Source organism: Mytilus galloprovincialis, chromosome 1 (genome assembly GCF_965363235.1).
Source record: "Mytilus galloprovincialis chromosome 1, xbMytGall1.hap1.1, whole genome shotgun sequence".
Lineage (NCBI taxonomy): Eukaryota > Metazoa > Mollusca > Bivalvia > Mytilida > Mytilidae > Mytilus > Mytilus galloprovincialis.
In genome coordinates, this window is record NC_134838.1 from 67,555,395 (window position 1) to 67,574,405 (window position 19,011).

The window sequence follows — 19,011 nt, forward strand, 5'->3', positions numbered from 1 at the left end:
AACACCGAAGTGTTGACTACTGGGCTGGTGATACCCTCGGGGACGAAACGTCCACCAGCAGTGGCATCGACCCAGTGGTGTAAATAGTTATCAAAGGTACCAGGATTATAATTTAGTACGCCAGACGCGCGTTTCGTCTACATAAGACTCATCAGTGACGCTCATATCAAAATATTTATAAACCCAAACAAGTACAAAGTTGAGAGCAACTATTGACCGGTCCAATAGTTCAACGCTTGTTATTCGAAAAATATTGAAAATATTGTGTACTTATTTTATATAGAAAATGATAACTGAGGTATAGTAAACAAAAATATATCATTTAGTTAGATCCAATTAGTAAATATTTAAACCACATTTCATATTCTACAAATATTCTAACATGGCATTTTAAAAAAATTATAATTAATGAATGTTTTGATTTTTATTCCATTGAATAAATTGTAACTAAATAAGTCAGTGAATAAAATGTGTTTACCCTTAGCTTGATGCTAAGAAAGAAAGGGTAAAGAGATCTGTAAAAGATATGACACGAACTGCTTCAGAAAATATGAATATCACAGCCGTATTTTATAATAATACATGCTGCTGTATAAACTTAGACTATGGACTTGGTTGCCGTGTAATTGTTCAAATCAAACGGACCTATTACTTTTAGCATAGCTGTAAATAGTGACGTGACTGCTAATGACTACTAAATCTTGTAATGCATCGTGTCTAAATGCTGTCTCAAACATCAAATTTAATAACAAAGGGAATACGAAAACAATGTACATTATTATTGTGCACAATTAAGGTAAAAAAGAAAATTTTAATCTTTTAATATCCCATGTTCTCCTATGTAGAACAACATGGCCTTGAGTGGGAGGTTTAGCTTGCTATAAAACAAAGATTAATCCACCATTTTCTGCTTGTACCAATTCAGGGATATAACAGTGTTTTTCATTCTTTTGAAATGTCTATCATCTCTTCATGATAAATATGTTGTTGTTCCTACGGACAAAGCTTCAAATAATATTTTCTTTGTATGTAAATCGTATTATTACGAATGTCTTGTAAAAGAATTAGGAATAAATTAGCACTCAGGTAGTCCCATATAAAAAGACATATCATTTGACAAGGATGAGATTTTCGCAAATCATAAGTCCTTCATGGCTTCAATGAACACTGAACATTGCATTGAACACCAAATCGGAGGACTTACCTTGTTTGTATTGGATACCTTAGCTTCATAAAATTCCGTACAAACAACGGTACATTGCTGGCTCATCTTCATGTTCCACTAAAGAATTGTCCATTAGAATTACTAAAATTTTGTCCGCAGTGAAAGAGGGTCTTCAGAAATACTGTGAAACTGTTTACTCGCATAGTTGTATTAACCATATATGGATTCTTAAAAATTCTAAAGAACTTCTAGATAATTTTTAATCTCGGTCTTTTTCTGAAATTAGTTTTATCAAAACTTTTGATTTTTCAACCCTGTATACCACATTTCCCCATTTGAAATTGAAAAATCGCCTGAAAGAAGTAATCCACAATACCTTTCAACATAAAAATGGTAGCATACGTATGCTGGAGTTTCTTATCGACAACATATTTGTGGAATTTGGATGTAGATTTTTTCAACAAATTGTCGGTATTCCTTGTCGACCCCTTCTTATTTTGATATGAATAGTTCCTTCAGACACTTGTCAAAAACAAGAAGATCAAAGAAGCCAGATTATTTGATTTCACTTTCAGATACATTGATGATGTTCTTTCTATTAACAATCATAACTTTTCTGATTGGGTTTCATTAACAAATCCTCAAGAACTAGAAATTAAAGAAACAACAGACACGGCTTCCTCCACCTCATTTTTAGACTTATATCTCGAATTTGACATACACAGTCATCTCAGTAGCAGAATCTATGACAAACGAGACGATTTTAATTTTGAAATTATAAATTTCCCCCACTTAAGTAGCAATATACCAACTTCACCTGCATATGGGATATACATTTCCCAACTTATTCGATATTCAAGAGCTTTCAGCTCCTACTCAGAATTTGTTAAACGTCACAAGTGTCTGAGCAAAAAGTTAATGAAACCAGGGGTATGTCAAAGAACATCTCGTCCTTTTTCTAAAAAAAAAAGTTCAACAGAAGGTACCAAGACCTTGTTGATAAATATTCCGTATTAACCTGACAAATAATACATGATGGTCTTGATGCATAGATTCTGCGTACTGACATTGTTTATCATCCTAACAACGTGTTATATTGTTCTTTCATTTGTCTTTGTTCTATTATTAATATTACTTTTACTGTTTGGATTGTTTTCTGTGATATCCATTTGACGTGGCTCGGTACTTATACATCCCGTGAATGTGTTTGTATTATTTCTCATTTTTGCTGGTGTGTTTTGTATATGCGACTTTTTGTGTTTCTTTGGTTCTTATAATGTGACTCTATACTTTAAAAGATCCTGTCATTATGTCATTGTTCTATAATATGTCATTAAGTTATAGTTTTATTATAAATTAGAAAATATTTAGAATGACAAAAGTCAAACTATTTTAATCGCCAAAATTTCTTCCTATGTGACGTATAGATTTTCTGACGTCAGACACGCGAAGCAATGAATGTGTTTTTAATTTGATAGATGCTTTTGTGCTTTTTGTAAAATTGTTTGTTTTTAAGATTGTAACACAGTACCCATATTTTGACTATTTTATTTATTATGTCTGTTTTGTTCACGCATCGTTGTAAATATAACAGATTTCGATGAGCCTGTCGTACAAGTGAGCGGTTTAGCGCTATAAAACAAGTTGAATCCACCATATTCTACATTTAAAAATGCCTTTACCAAGTCAGGAATATGACAGTTGTCTATTCGGTTGATGTGTTTTTTCATTTGATTTTGTCATGTGATTAGGGACTTTCCGATTTAATTTTCCTCGGAGTTTAGTATTTTTGGTGAATTTACTTGAAGTCTGTAGGGTTGTAATAACTTTTGATGCACGATAGTTTATTTACTTTTAATTAGATTGTACTGTAGCATTCTCTTTTTCTTTCTCTCGAACAGCGGTATACTACTGTTGCCTTTTTCCTCCTTGTAAGTCTCAGTATATGCTGATATTGTAAGCTTTAATAATCTCAGAGGTGACCAAATGTGAATCAATCAAAAACTGAAAAACAAAGACCTGATTTATGCTTAGCAATAAAGGAAAAACTCATATTAAAAGACCAACAGACGACAATCGCTAAATTACAGGCTCACGTACATAAAGAATGTAGCATGGTTAAAAGATTTGTTGTCGAATAACCTTATGCCTTAGGTGTGACATGGTCTCTAAGTTCAAATGTGGTTGTCACCTTATCATAATGGGTCATGAAAAAAATATACAGAAAAGGACATGATTTTTATTTTTGACCGAAAATACATACAGGAACACGAGGAAGCTAGAGTAGTTCAAAAATGGCAAGATATGTGGTAATTATTTTCAATATAATTTAATTGAAATACTATATCTTCGGTTTAATGTCTTTCGGATAGCATCCGAGTGGGTTAGAATACTGTAAACCAACTTATTTTCCCAGATACTTTATTTCGCGTTTTACCAATTCAAGTCCATTTCGCGGCTTTTTAAATTCGCGATTTTCTCATTTAATTGATGTAGTTTAATAAAGATTTACTTATTCGCGACGATTTATATTCGCGTTATTTTTTCTACTCGCGAAAGTCGCGAAAATAAGTTGGTTTACAGTAGCTAGATCGTGCCCACAAAATGTTTTTTGCATGGACATGCTTAAATAAATAGAATTTCATTTTGTAATAATTAATTATAACATTTTTAATCAGATTTGAGTTATAAAAACAATAAAGATAAAAATATTCCTCATTTTAAGAAATGTTTTTTATTTTGATTTCGTGCCGAAAAAAATGTTTTAGTTGCAAATTTCAACGCACGAGAAGGGGAAGAAATAAGTCGGTTTTCATATGCCATAAATATACTATCACTATTGAATGTTACCTTCTGATTTTTGTAATTTTATTTTGGTAAGGACAAAAAGTTTCAAATACAAATGTTCGTTCAATAACAACATGTACTACGGTTGGGATTTACCTTTGGGGTATGAATAAGTCATATTTTGATGACTCTTTGATATGAAATACTCGTACCAAACATAGTTTTCTGGGAACAGTCACTGAATGTAGTATTTTTTTTTAATTAATATGTGTTAATTTACGTTTTTTGATTGAGTTAAGCCTTCCAATTGATATTTTATTGTGTGTTTTTCTATGTTGTGATGTTGTGCTATTGTTTTAGGAAAAAGGGAGAAGGTTTGGTACCACTAAAACGTTTAATCCCGCTGCAAAAGTTTGCACCTGTCCTAAGTCAGGAATCTGATGTACAGTAGTTGTCGTTTGTTTATGTAATTCAAGTTTGCACCTGTCCTAAGTCAGGAATCTGATGTACAGTAGTTGTCGTTTGTTTATGTAATTCATATGTGTTTCTCGTTTCTCGTTTTTTATATAGATAAGACCGTTGGTTTTCCCGTTTGAATGGTTTACACTAGTAATGTGGGGGGTCTTTATAGCTTGTTGTTCGGTGTGAGCCAAGGCTCCGTGTTGAATGCCGTACATTTACCTATAATGGTTTACTTTTATAAATTGTTATTTGGATGGAGAGATGTCTCATTGGAACTCACACCACATCTTCCTATATCTACTTAGACTAAAAAAAAAATATGCAAAAGATAGGATTTTATCTATATATTGGTTAAATAATCATAAGACGTTTAGTTTTAGATGCATGATTCTTTTTTATTAGTTGTTAGTGGCTTTGAACTAGCTGTCAGAAAATGCGAGTACTCTCGGATCATTTCTAAGTGTCTTTTTATTGTTGGGATATACCCGACCACGTCCACTCTGTGTTTTTCTTATATACTAGTATACTTCTATTTGTATTTTTCTGATGAGTTAAGTCTTTCAACTGATTTTTATAGTTCGTTCTTATGATGTACTGTTACATCACTGTCCCCGGTTATGGGAGGGTTTGGATTCCGCTAACATGTATAACTCCACCACATTCGGTGACCTATAGTTGTTAATGTCTGTGTCATTTGGTTTCTTGTGGGGAGTTGTTTCATTGGCAATCATACTACATCTTCTTTTTATATGTGGTTTACTTTTAACACTTTTGTAGCTTACATGGAATTGTTAATCCATCTAAAATGGGTTTGGACTTGTTCACGTGCATTACCACGTACAATTTATTTATTTTAAAGCCTTACAAGCGTATTCCCAATACTAGTATTAATAAAAAGTCGTCAACATGTCACCTTTAATTATTCAAACATCTATATATTTTGCAATTCACGTCTAAAAGAACCATTGTTAGGGCATGGAGTAAGACATATAATTGAAGATAAGATATTATTTCGTAAATATCAGCAAATATTTACTAGTAGGTGAAACACATCTATTTAATTTAAAGTATATTTGCAATAATTATGACTTATGTTCATTACTGACATAGCTGCGTGTTACATGCAAATATTCAGTAAGCCAAACGTACGTAGTTATGACCTGTGTTCCTTACTGTCATAGCTGCGTATCATATAAAAATATTTACAAGCCAAATGTATAGACTTCTGACAACCTATAATTTACTGGGGTATGATACAATACTGAATTATCTATTAAAAATGGTACAGGGTATGCCAAGGCTAGAAATGTTACATTCCCACTCGCGAAAATAAATAAATTAATATTTTGTGCAACAGAAACGGCGTTTAAATAGACCACTTACCCTTTTGAATCTTATATTTATAATGTCGACATCCATTTCTATAAGGAAATGCCTGGCTAGTCCGAATCTTAATACCTTTAGGACCGAAAGTCTGTAATGCGTACCATCTTTCTTCCTGGCGTCTGCGTAAAATCTGATTAAATCCCCTTTCAGTTGTACCAAGTTACCTTGTTCTGTTGATAACATGAATTGCGTCGTCAGATGTGTCAAAGCTGCTTTGTGTGCTTTTTTTGTGGTTTTAGCGTCTTTGTTACAAAGAAGTCTTTGTATATCATCCTTTGTACAGTCCCAAAACCGCTTGCTTGCCGTTTTGTTTACATGCACTGATGACTTTTCTACGGGAAATAACTCGTGCGGAAACCAAGCGGATCAAAAGGTTATTCGCCGGTGAATAATAGGGTTATTCATCGATGGGTGTTAAATTTAAGAGTTACGTGTGCTTTCTTGAATTGAAATAGATTTAATCAAATTATTCCATGTCACCTGATAATGTTTTATCCAATAAAATTGTTTATCATATACTTAGACTAAATAACATATGATTTTTACTATATGATAATAGCATTAAATTAACGTAAATTCCATATTTTTCGAATTAGTGCCTAGCGGGCTGATATGAAAAGTTTATCACATGTTTCGATTGTTATAAAATGCCTTTCCATAACGTTATCGCATGGCATTCCGGTGATACTCGGCAAATTCCGGAAAATACACATCAATGCTACGTTTTCAGTGAAAAACATTAATTTACGAAGTAGTGTACAATACAATTATTTGGATACTGGAAAGTATATTGTGCAAAATAATTAGAAAGAAAAAAAAAACAACAAATAAATTATTAAACAAATGCAATTTTTATACGCCCGTCAAAATTTTGACGGGACGTATTATGGTATACAAATGTCCGTCCGTCTGTCCGGCGTAAACATGTCGCACCGTAACTATAGAACGACTTATCCAAATTTCATGAAACTTTACATAGTTGTTTCTTATGATGGTCAAATGATCTGTATACTTTGTGGTGAAAATAAGATTAAAACTTTTTGAGTTACGGCACTTTGTAACTAAAACAGGGGTGTGTTTTTTTTCACATGTCGCACCGTATCTCAAAAACGATTCTTGATTATGGCTTAAAACTTTAAACACTTCTTAGTAATATTAATCTTAATATCTGTATACTTTTAGGTGATGATTCAAAATTTTATTTTTGAGTTATTGAGTATTTTGTAAAAAAGGGGGAGGGGTTTTTTACATGTCGCACCGTATCTCAAAAACGATTTTTGATTATGGCTTAAAACTTTAAACACTTCTTAGTTATATTAATCTTAATATCTGTATACTTTTAGGTGATGATTCAAAATTTTATATTTGAGTTATTGAGTATTTTGTAAAAAAGGGGGAGGTTTTTTTTACATGTCGCACCATATCTCAAAAACGATTTATGATTATTGCTTAAAACTTTACACATGTCTTTGTTATATTAATCTGAAGATCTGTATACTTTTTGGTGATGATTCAAAATTTCATTTTTGAGTTATTGAGTATTTTGTAAAAAAGGGGGAGGGTTTTTTTACATGTTGTGCCGTATCTCAAAAACAATTTATGATTATTGCTTAAAACTTTACACACTTCTTCGTTATATTAATCTAAAGATCTGTATACTTTTTGGTTTTGATTCAAAATTTTATTTTAGTGAAATTTAGTTCTTTGTAAAAAAAAAACAGGGTTGGGGATTTCACATGTCCCGCCGTGTCTCAAAAACAATATATAGTTATTGCTTAAAACTTTCTCAGAAACTTTTTATGATTATTGCATAAAACTTCCACACAAGACGTCGGGCGTATCATGCGCTCATGGCGCAGCTGTTTATTAAAAGTTTCAAACACAATATAGAAAGTTACGTTTAAAAAAGTTGACCTTTCCAGTGTTCATTATGTATATTGATGAATTATTTTTCTTGTTGATTCGTACATATTAAAATATTTTTCTTCTCTGTTGATGTATATTATAGAAAGATTTCATATCGAATGAACTAAATTTGGAGTCCGACGTCCGTGAACTTTTCACTCTTTGAACTTCTAATGGGAACCACGTACAAGGGTCAATATATGAAGCTTATAGCTGTTATTTTTCTCCATTGTTGAAGCATATGATAAAAAGATCATAACATGTCATTTTTCATATCGCATATATTATCAGCCCTCTGTCAATATCAGCCCTCGAGCCATGCGGCTCTTGTGCTGATATTGAACCTAGGGCTGATAAGACATGCGATATGAAAAATGCCATGTAATAATCTGATATTATTATATATGTATGGTATAATAAGCACAAAATGTCAATAGCTCTTTACCTGTAATTTCAAAAAGTGAAACTATTCAGAAGACAACTTATACATCGTTGGATCCTCAAAATTGTCATTTGGTAGGGTTCTTTTTTACCAAATCATGTTTGATCCTAATACAACTACTATTTGCTCATCATACTTCTTTCTCTTTCGAAAAAATCAACATCATACTAACCTGTGGTTATTGAACATACCGGATTATTGAGATCGCACGAATTTCAGAAAGCGAAATTTCGAGCCATTAAAAGATTTTTTTCATTTTTTTTCTTTGTGAAACAGTTCTTTCAATCCTTGGCCACACTTAAATCATGAAAAGAAATGTTGCATGATCCAGTGATATTGTTAGCCTCAAATTACCGCCGATATTCGGCCTTTTCCCCTAGAGAAAATTCCCAATTACAAAAAAAAATGGCTTGAAATTCTTCCCAATTAGTTGTACATTTTCCCAAACAGTGATTGCATTTGTAGAAATGATGTGTAAATTTCGTATTCATGTTATTATTTTGATATGATTAAAGCGTTTTTGAGATCAAGGATTCTGATTCTGATCATTGGGGTGCTTGTAAAATGATTTGTGTAAAACACCAATCGTAACTACTCGGCCATTCTCGCTATGCAGTACAATAATATTTCTTCGTGCAACCAGAAAGGCCGAGTAGTTCCGATTGTGTAAAACACGTGTATGTACCGTCATTCTATTCGTTTCTTTCCCCTCCCACTAATGTTCCTTTCTGGTTAATCTTGTATCGTTTCTTTCCCTGCCCTCGAATGTTCCTTTCCAGTTGTTAAGAATGTCTCACAATTCAAAATATTACGTAAAAAAACTCAGTAAAAAAGACGGCAAAGGTTTACAGAAGATTGGAGATGTGTTCAAAAAAATTAATAAAGTTAATAAAGTCACTGATGAATCATCTGAAATAAAATCGGAAGTTGCTAAAGCTATTGAATATATTATTAAAGAAGTTTGTAAAACTAATGAAACAAATGACAGTTATCATGGTAATGTTGATAATGTTAATGATCAGTCTACAATTGAGAAAGTTTCTGCACCAACAGCTCTTTCTGAGACTTCAACAGCTGTCAGCGTCTGTGAAAGTGTTAGTCCTGTTGAGACTGAGTCTGTAAAGATTGATCAAAGAAAATTTTCATCTCAAAAATATGAGCACAAATATACCTGGCTTTACTTCTCTCATTCCAAAAATGGTTTTATGTGTAAAATTTGCGAGCTATTTGCACTTTCATCATCATCTACAAGGGCCTTTGTCTACAAAGGAGTTATCTTAGGTACCCACCCAACAAGGCAGCTTGAATCCCATGCAGAAAGTGTGTGTCACCAATCTTCTGTGGAAAGATATTCTTTTTCCAAATCAAATGTCAATGTCAGTCGTCAATTACGAGTCCAAGATGCAAAAGCCAAAGATCAAAATCGCTCTGTCGTGAAAAAACTTTTTCAGTGTGTAGACTTTCTTATAAAGCAAAAGTGGGCAGCTAGTAAAAACACGGAAAAGTTGGTTCGATTTATTGCCACCTTGGGCGTTAAAGACCTGGAACAACATATCTCTTCATCTGAAGTAAAGTATCTGTCACAAGACTGTGTTATGCAGATGGTTCTGTGCATTTCTGATTTAATTGAACGTAAGCTTATAGCAGGTTTACAAGGCAAAGAATTTGCCTTGTTGGCTGATGAGTCGGCTGACATAGCCCACAGGAGCCAGCTGAGTATAATGGCTAGATTTCAAGTCAATGATGAAGAGGGAGTAAAGACACACTTTCTGGGATTTGCCCAATTAGGCAGAATGACAGCAGAAGCTATCATGAATGTTATTGAAACATTCTTGCTTGCTAAAGGGGTTTTGATGGAAAAGATCCGCTTCATGGGATTTGACGGGTGCAATACCATGAGTGGGGAAAGAACAGGTTAGTACTAAGCTATATTTCATTTTGTTATAAATGATTTCAAATTTGATTCAGCTTATCATATATATGCCCATTAATTTATTATTACTTTATAAAAAAAATTGATATTCAGTTTTAAAAAATCAATCCCAGCATGAACAGTTTTAGAGTAAAAGGTTAACCTTGGTTCCTTGAAGTACCCCTTTTCCAAATAAATGTTGAAATAAAAGATAAGAGCAAAAAATTTACATGTAAAAACCTTTATTTTAAAGCACATATTATTTGTGACGTCCAAGTGTCAGTCACTGAAAATTTTAATCACAATTTAGTATACAATAACAATGATAACATATTCAACTTGCATAACAGGGATGAAGTTACACAAACTGAAGGGAGACTCAGAGTCAGAGTGAGACTGATTAAGAAACAAAATAGTAAAGCATTGAAAGTCATGTCATCCACACATTGAATTTTTTACTATTACTAGTATATCTGTTCCTTTAGTTATAACTTTTTGATTATTTTTTTTCAAAAACATATCTGAATTATCATTATCTATTCATGACATAATTTATGTTTCAGGTCTACAAAGGAGAATACGCCATGTCAGCCCTTTTGCAGTATACATCAATTGCAGGAATCACAGACTTGCTCTTTGTCTTGCACATCTAATTAAGCAGTTTGAAATTCTGAAGGATGTTGATTCAGCACTTTTGTCTCTATGGAAGATGTTTGAATATTCACCGCAGAAGATGGCCGTGTTCAAAAACATTCAGACTGTTTATGGAAATGAACCTCTCGCTGTGATAAAAGCAGCTGCTACTCGGTGGTTATCTCATCTACATGCTTCTGCTAGATTTGTTTCAAGGTAATTATAATTTAAATAAACTTCCTTTTATTTTATGAAAGCTAATATGATCTCATAACTAGTATTACATGTATATTTATGATCAATGACATTGTCACAATAACACTACAACAACTTCAAGTGGGGATCAATAAAAATTGACTTATATACATGTATGTTTAACAGTTAGTTGTCATTTGTTTATATGAGTTTCTTATTAAGTGTTTCTCATTTATCTTTTTTTTACTATATTTAATATAGATCCATACTTTGACGTCCTAGAATAGTTAACTTCTATAATTGTGACTTGAATGGAGAGTTAACTTGTCTCATTCATGATTGATTGGCACTCATATCACATCTTCCTATATCTATTTAATATTGATAACCACAATGCCATTTATAATTAATGTTTTAAACGGCAAATTATTGACAAAAAAGATTCTTATTCTTTCAGATATGTGTGTATATTGGACACTTTGGATGCAATTTATGCTGACAAAAAGGAACCAGAGATCTACGGTTTACGCCTGATATTGACAAACAAGACTGTGGTTGCCACCATATTGCTTTTGTGCGACATTCTTAAACCTCTCAATTTGCTCTCTTTGTATCTTCAAGCAGAAAATATCAACTTTACCTCCCTTCCACAGCATGTTAGAGCAACAGCAGATAGTTTGACTGGTCTTGTTGAAATTTATGAGCAAAATATGGACAACTTGGTAGACAGTGATACAGAATTTGCTAAATGTGAGCAGTTATTTGCAGAGATAACTGACAGAACTGTATTGGGGAGGAGAATGAGGATGGGACCAGACCCTGAACTTACTCCACAAGAGTATTTAACTAAGACAGGTACTTATTCATTTGTCAAATCTAAATATATTTTTAATTATGTTTTTATCTAGTTAATATCTATTACTTTGTTTTCCACTTGTATAGAATTATGAAAAAAATGCTGTATACAAAGTCACTAACGGTTAGGCATATTATATTTCTAAAAATGTATCTTTTTATACTGACAGGTATTCCACTAATTTACAGTTTGGTACAGGAAGTACAAGATGCTTTTAGTACTGGAGAACCCGTCTTGACTGGATTTAGCTTCTTGCACCCTGAAAACTTGCCACAAACTATTCCTGAGCTTCGAGAATATGGACAGGTAACAATTTGATATTATCTAATCTTATCATAGATTGAAATAATAATGATTTGAAAAAATAATTTATTACACTCTACTGTAATTTTTATTCTTAAGATATTACTATTGTGTCTCACTGACAAGAAACTGCAAGAAACATAGTTAGAACATGAAATTGAGATATTGAAACCTTATCTACAAACTTTTAGTCTTAGTAGTTCAGGTTTTTAATAATCATTATTTATTGTTATTTAATTTTACAGACTGAGATTACAAGATTAGTAAATTTCTATGGATCCCCAAAGGAGGACAAGTTTAAAGGACACACAATCAACACACCAGGCCTTGTTGATCCTGTTGATCTTGAGACCCAATTGAAGAGTTTTAAAGTTCAGCTGTTTATGCTAAGGCAGTCACTCAAATAATTTATTCAATTCATTATTGTTTTCTTAATGTTTATATTTCAGTATGCATGTTGTTTGTTTTTTTCATTATAAATACAATTTATTTTCAGGGTATAAATGTAATTGTATTTATAATGTTGTTTATTTAAATTGTTTCTTTTATGATTATCTGAATTTTGAAATGTAGATTGATAATATTATTTGAAATTAAAAGTATATTCATTTAGATAAGAAGAATTTAAACAGAATTAAATATCAGTGACAAATGATCTGAAGTTTATTAAATTATAGTTTATGTATTAATATAACATGATCATGTAGTAAATTAAAAAACAGATAATATTCATTGAATACTTGTACATTATTTTTCTTATTTTCTTGTTTGGTTAATTTGTTAGTTCACTTCTTTAATTTTATTTTACAGTTATTTTATATCCCAATGCTTCATTGTTCATACAACTTTATCACAGTTAGTCAGACAGGTATATTGTTTTCATATATTTTGTTTCAACTTTAACAATATAATTTATTGATCTTTAAAAGTAGTTACCATATGATATGTAATTATTTTAGCAGCAACTTTTTGACTTGATAATTTTAAGTTTTGTGACCAATCCAATCACAACCATGCAGTTTATATTGACGATATTTTAACTGGTTAAATGATAATCTAAACTGACTGTGTTATGTTAAGTTATTTGACTGCTTAAAAGCTAAATAATTTCTAATTAAAAAAAAAAATCAGCAATTTATCTTTTACCATTCCAATTCAATTGTCAATGTTAAGTTCATTGATTTAATTGTAAAACATAAAAAAAAATTAAATGTTGACCTGAAAGTGAGGTCACTCTGACTCACTGTAACTAGTATCATTATTAGTTTTACATGTAGGTAAAGTTAAATTGAATAAAATGTATTGTTCTTCAATTCACAGAAGAAATGGACATACTACTATCTCTGCAGTCTACAACCAGTTCCTGAGGGATGATGTTTTGAAGGAGTGCTTCCCTCTAGTGTACAAGATGAACTACTACTGCATGTGTATACCATCATCAACTGCAATAGTAGAGAGAAGCTTCTCCTTAATGTCAAACATTCTTACTCCAAAAAGGAATAGGATGATACAGCGAAATCTAGATGCAACCATGAGAATTTGCTCATTCAATCATCATTTAAATGTCAACGACTTGAATGAGCTTGTTGATATGTTCAAGGGGTTAAAGGACAGGAAAATGGAGCTTTGAACATTAAAAATTAAAATCATGAACTGTTATGACTTGCCTTATCAATTATATAAAGCTCAAAATTCAACTTTAAGTTCTATTAATTCTTATTAAAAATTTCCCAATTTCCCCAAAAAAAACAATGCTTCCCCCCCCCCCCCCCCCCCAAAAAAAAGGGTAGAGGTAGTTTTGAAAAGACAACATTATCACTGCATTCAATGCTATATGCATCAATAAATATTTGAATACATAGAACACAATATGTACACTATTAACAAGTGAACTGATTATATTTAGCGGTAGAGTACACATGGGAATTTATGTATCTAATGAATGTACACACCTTTCTCAATTTAGATTGTTTGGTTAAATTCATAACTTCCTTAAACATCAATATATTTGGGAGATAAACATACTTTTTATCAATACATGTGTTTCTTTGTAATGCCATATCTTTACACTGCATAATATAATGAAACTGATCTCCAAGATCTTTTGAATTACACAATTTACAAGTTCGTTTATCTCTCTGAATATCTTCCTATCTCAATATTATTAATAGGTAATTTATGGTTAATTGTTCTAAATTAGCATAAATTGTAAATATAGCAAAATTCTAAAATGTCAAAAGAGTTCTCAAAGCCAAAAGTATCCTTAAAACTAGATGATTTAATGTCTTTGAACATGCTTGCGCATTTCGGAACAATCCCGTTATTGCCTTAAAACGAAATTCGACAATAATACCCAGGTCGGAGACCCGACAATTACAGAACACGATACGACCTAGTCAAGTCAAAGTCGTTTACAATGCTGTACAGCAGACTGTGATATGATTGCGTTCAGGTAGTACTGATCATCCCTAATATGGCGATTTTTGTATAGGACGGGACTATCACATGAAACGGTTTTATAACGGATATCTTCCGTCACGAACCGTTAAAGATGGGGTCACACATTCACGATTTTTACTGCCGTCCTTGACAGGACCATTCCCGATTAAAATTTGTCAAAGTCTGATCAAGATCCTGTGAATCGTGGATGGAAATTTAAACTTTAATTCAAATTTGTAAAACAAATAATTTAATCACGACAACAATCAGATATTGTTCAGGAAGCGTCGATATTCAACGGTTTCAAAGCGAATTTATCCCGATTATCCCGTTCTCAATCCGATTCTAATTCAATTTGTATATCTCGCCTGGTAAAATTCGACCGAGTCTGCCACGAATAGTTCCTATCACGGTCCGCCCTATCTTATTGCAAACGGCTTTGTCTGGTCTCAGTCGTATTGTATTCTATAACTGTCGGGACTCTAACGTGGGTATCATTGACAAATTTCGTATTAATAACGGGACTTCCGGAACGGTTTCGGCAAAAACGGTTCGCAATTGACAAGATCTGGATGCAATCTGGACTCAATCGGCAGAAAAACAGCAATGAAAAATTTCTCCAGATCATTCCCGTTCTACAGGACACCGTCCACAATACAAAGAACATTGTTAGGATTTTGATCCGATACAGCAGAATCTGTCACGACATAGGCACGATTGTAATCCGACTAGACAAAATCGGCTGAGTTTCCCCGAATGTTACGAGATGCACCTAACTGTCGGGGTGCTTCGCCACACTATTCGGACCCTTCCCGACCCGTAGGAATCTGTTACGAACTTACACGACTGCGTTCAGACAATGATAGGACATTCCAGATAATTGAGGATAGTAATCCGACTTTTTCACTTTTCGTGTCGTATTGGTGTCTGATCTCAAACGGGAGCAATAATCGGCAATGTGTGAACCCCGCATTACTGTTTGGTCACTGTCGGATCGCATTCAGCAGAATCGGGACGCTGCCGGGACATATTCGGTCGTGTTTTTCCATGCGAAAGATACAAATTGAGTAAGAATTGGATTGAAAACGGGATAATCGGGACATATTCGGCTGGAAACCGCTGAAATTTGCCGCCTTCTTAAAAATATCTGATTTTTGTTTTGATTAAATAAGTTTGAATTTCCAGTCGCGATTCGTCGGATCTTGATCAGACTTTTGACAAATTTGAATCGGGAATGGTCATATCAAGGACTGCAGTAAAAATCGTTAATGTGTGACCCCGGCTTTATACATGTTTGAGATAACCACTCAAATCCCGTTTCTTTAAAAATAGATTCTACATAATTTAACCAAGTAAACTTTACATCATTTATTTTTACCTGACAGCTTATACAGTAGGTTATGAATGGTAGCTGATAAGTTTGTTGGTTTACCACAAACTAATTTCACCAAAAATGATATCATACGGGCTTTAATATCTTAATTTATTGGATATCGTCCAAGTTCACCACTTAATACACAATTTGTGGTAGAAGACTTTAAGTGAAGAAGAAGATTACAGAATTCTAATTGAACTCTTTCCAAAACTTCGTTATACCTTAACCCCAAAATTTTACAACCGTGCAATAAGAACGTCATGTTTTCTCCCCTTTTTGGTCACCTCATACATTGCCTTTGTAGCTTTTTCTGCTGGGTGTTTTCTACAATATTTAAATGTGCCATTTCGGGAAAAATAGATTCCAAAATAGTTAAATTCTTAAACGATTTCTATGACAGAGTTATTATATGTATAACTAAGATTTTTGGGTTGTCTACCATTACTAAAAATTACAATTTTTGTTTTTTTCTAAATTAACTTTCATTTTCCGGACATTAGCATAAGAGTGTTATTTATCTAGCAACAATTGAAGGTTCTTGGCCGATTTCGCCTTAGCACAGTATCATCTGCATAGCCAATTGCAAAAAGTTTAACATAAATATCCGATTTTTCTTCTAGTACATCTTCAATAGTGTTCGAACGAATCAAGTTCTAGTTGATTAAAAAGTTTTCCAAATCATTTCAGAAAAGTGCGAACAGAAAAGGAGATAAATTTTCCCCTTGACGTATACGCGTAAACCAAACTTGCTAGAAAAAATAATCTGGTGTATTGCCATTATAAGATAAACATGACTTAATATCACCATGATTGGTTAAAAGCGACCGTGTGGAAACCGTATATATTTCATATGGTGTTAGTAGGCGTGGTTTATTTCAATATAAGGTTAGTAGTGGTGTTACGTTCCTTTATAATAGAAAAAAACACGGCGTTGAAGAAAAATCTGAAATGTTTCGCCCGGACAACAGATGATGATGAACGATTGAAATAAATGCAAAAAACACATTAAAGCTAAAAAAATGTTATTGGCATTTGTTTTTGTATTGACCAATGAAAGTATGTTATTTATATTGAAGACGTCATCACTTTGATAGGCCACTAGTCTAAATGCCACATGTACATGTTAAGATAGACGGTAAGATAAATTCGTTTGGTTCGCTCGAACCCAATAATTAATTTACTAAGTTAAACCCCATATATATCGTATTAGGTCACTAGCACACTATGTAACTAATAATACCATAAAGCGTCTCTTCTGACTGTCAAACGCTTTTTCAAAACCCCAAAACGCACAAATCATTTTTTCTTTTTTAATTTCAAAGAGAGAATGCAGTATAAATATGCAATATACTGTTGAATATCCACTTCTATCTAAATTGATTTTTATTTATTAATAAAACTTCATCTTTAGATTTTGATAACGGTTACGTTATTTTATTATAAACATGCTTACCGTTACTGGTAATGATTCTTACATATATAAAACTGAAAATTATTTTCAAAAATGTGAAGAATGCCCACTGCAACTGAACTATATATGCCTGATTTAGCTCAATTTATTTTGTCTTCTTGACATGTAAAGAAATGAAATACACATCTCTTTATCTCGATATACATACTTACACCAGTAGCTGCCATCATCTTTTTATTCGAGAGTCAAGGTTTTTTTTAACATCGACAGTCTTTATGTGTTATTGTTAAATGAACTACTAAGTTACCAATTTATGAACTCAAGATCTGGTTAATCCCTGTCACAAATTGAACAAATATGACAACTATGATTCTAATAAGACTTACATAAAATAAAACATAGTTAATGAACTCCGTTTTACAAACACTTGTGAGACAAGTAGTCGTCAAAATAAACTATCAATAGACCAGTTATTAGATTACTCGAGCTGTACATACAGTCAGAGACATATATTTGTGTATATATGTCTCTGATACATGTATGTACTGAATTGGATAGTCAATGAAAATGTATGTACTACTCTAAATTTCCTTTTCTTAGACTAATCGTTACTTAGTACACGTGAAAAGCGTGTATTAATAAACTTAGATGTGAAATTATTTTATTTTATTATATTTTCAACCAAATATACATTTAATGAAACGTAAAATTTATCAATAACAAAAGTACACAATTCAATAAACCAAGGACATTTGTTCATGGTTATTAACCACTTGTTTAGATCTGAAGGTCAGGTTTAAACTTTTCATTATTTTCTGAATATGAGAGAAAAATAAAATTTCGTGGTAAAAAATATACTTTTGTTCTGATTATAACACATTGTTGATTGCTGTACCAAAAATTTTAACATTGTTACCTTTTATGTCTGTCTGTCTTGCTCACACATTGTTGTCAATGTAATGGAATTATATGCAACTGTCATACAAGTGAGATGTTTAGCTATAAGTAGCTATACAACCAGGTTTAATCCACCATTTTCTACATACGGACAATACTGTACCAAGTCAGGAATTTGACAATTGTTTTCCATTCGTTTGATGTGTTTGAGCTTTTGATTTTGCCATTTGCCATTTGATAAAGGATTTTCCGTTTTGAATTTTCCTTGGAGTTTGATATTTTTTTTTATTTTACTTTTTTCAGTAACATAATAAATCAGAAATATTGCCATTAGATTTGCTTAGCCTTGTCAAACATGTACAGGAACGACGCGAACCTGAAATTGGTGGTCTCTGTGACGTAGTCTACATTTCATTAATGTTTGAATAGAAATAAAAGTGTTTTAACTTTTTTTTAAAGAACATAGATCATATGGGATGTACTGTAACAGGTATCTTCATCTGACGTCTGTTTGGATGGTTGGGATGTGTTAATTAGTAGCCAAAATTTTTAAAAGGTGGGCTGTTACAAGGGTAAATTCTATCCTCTTTGAGATACCCTCATTTTTCAGTGGCATTTCAAAATTGTATACATATCCCAACTTCGGCACATACAAATGAACAAAAATGCGATGTTTTCACATTAAGTGTCCATTTACGTATAAGATAATTATTGTATATGACAATTTGATTGTAAATTATTTTATCAAATTACTTGGTGCGACCTGTTAAACGGTTACGTGTAAATAGTTATAAGCATCATACACACCTTGTTATAATTAACAAATCAACAACATGGACACTG

General features: G+C 32.4%; 1 protein-coding gene across 1 annotated transcript; it reads left to right on the forward strand.

Moving 5' to 3' along the window:
• The first annotated feature begins 10,342 nt into the window (after positions 1–10,342).
• LOC143068881 (uncharacterized) lies at positions 10,343–12,453 on the forward strand. The gene is made up of 4 exons (XM_076243607.1): positions 10,343–10,908; positions 11,345–11,742; positions 11,913–12,049; positions 12,292–12,453. The coding sequence occupies exons 1-4, from the start codon at positions 10,769–10,771 to the stop codon at positions 12,451–12,453; spliced, it is 837 nt and encodes a 278-aa protein (XP_076099722.1). The 5' UTR covers positions 10,343–10,768.
• The last annotated feature ends 6,558 nt before the right edge of the window (positions 12,454–19,011 follow it).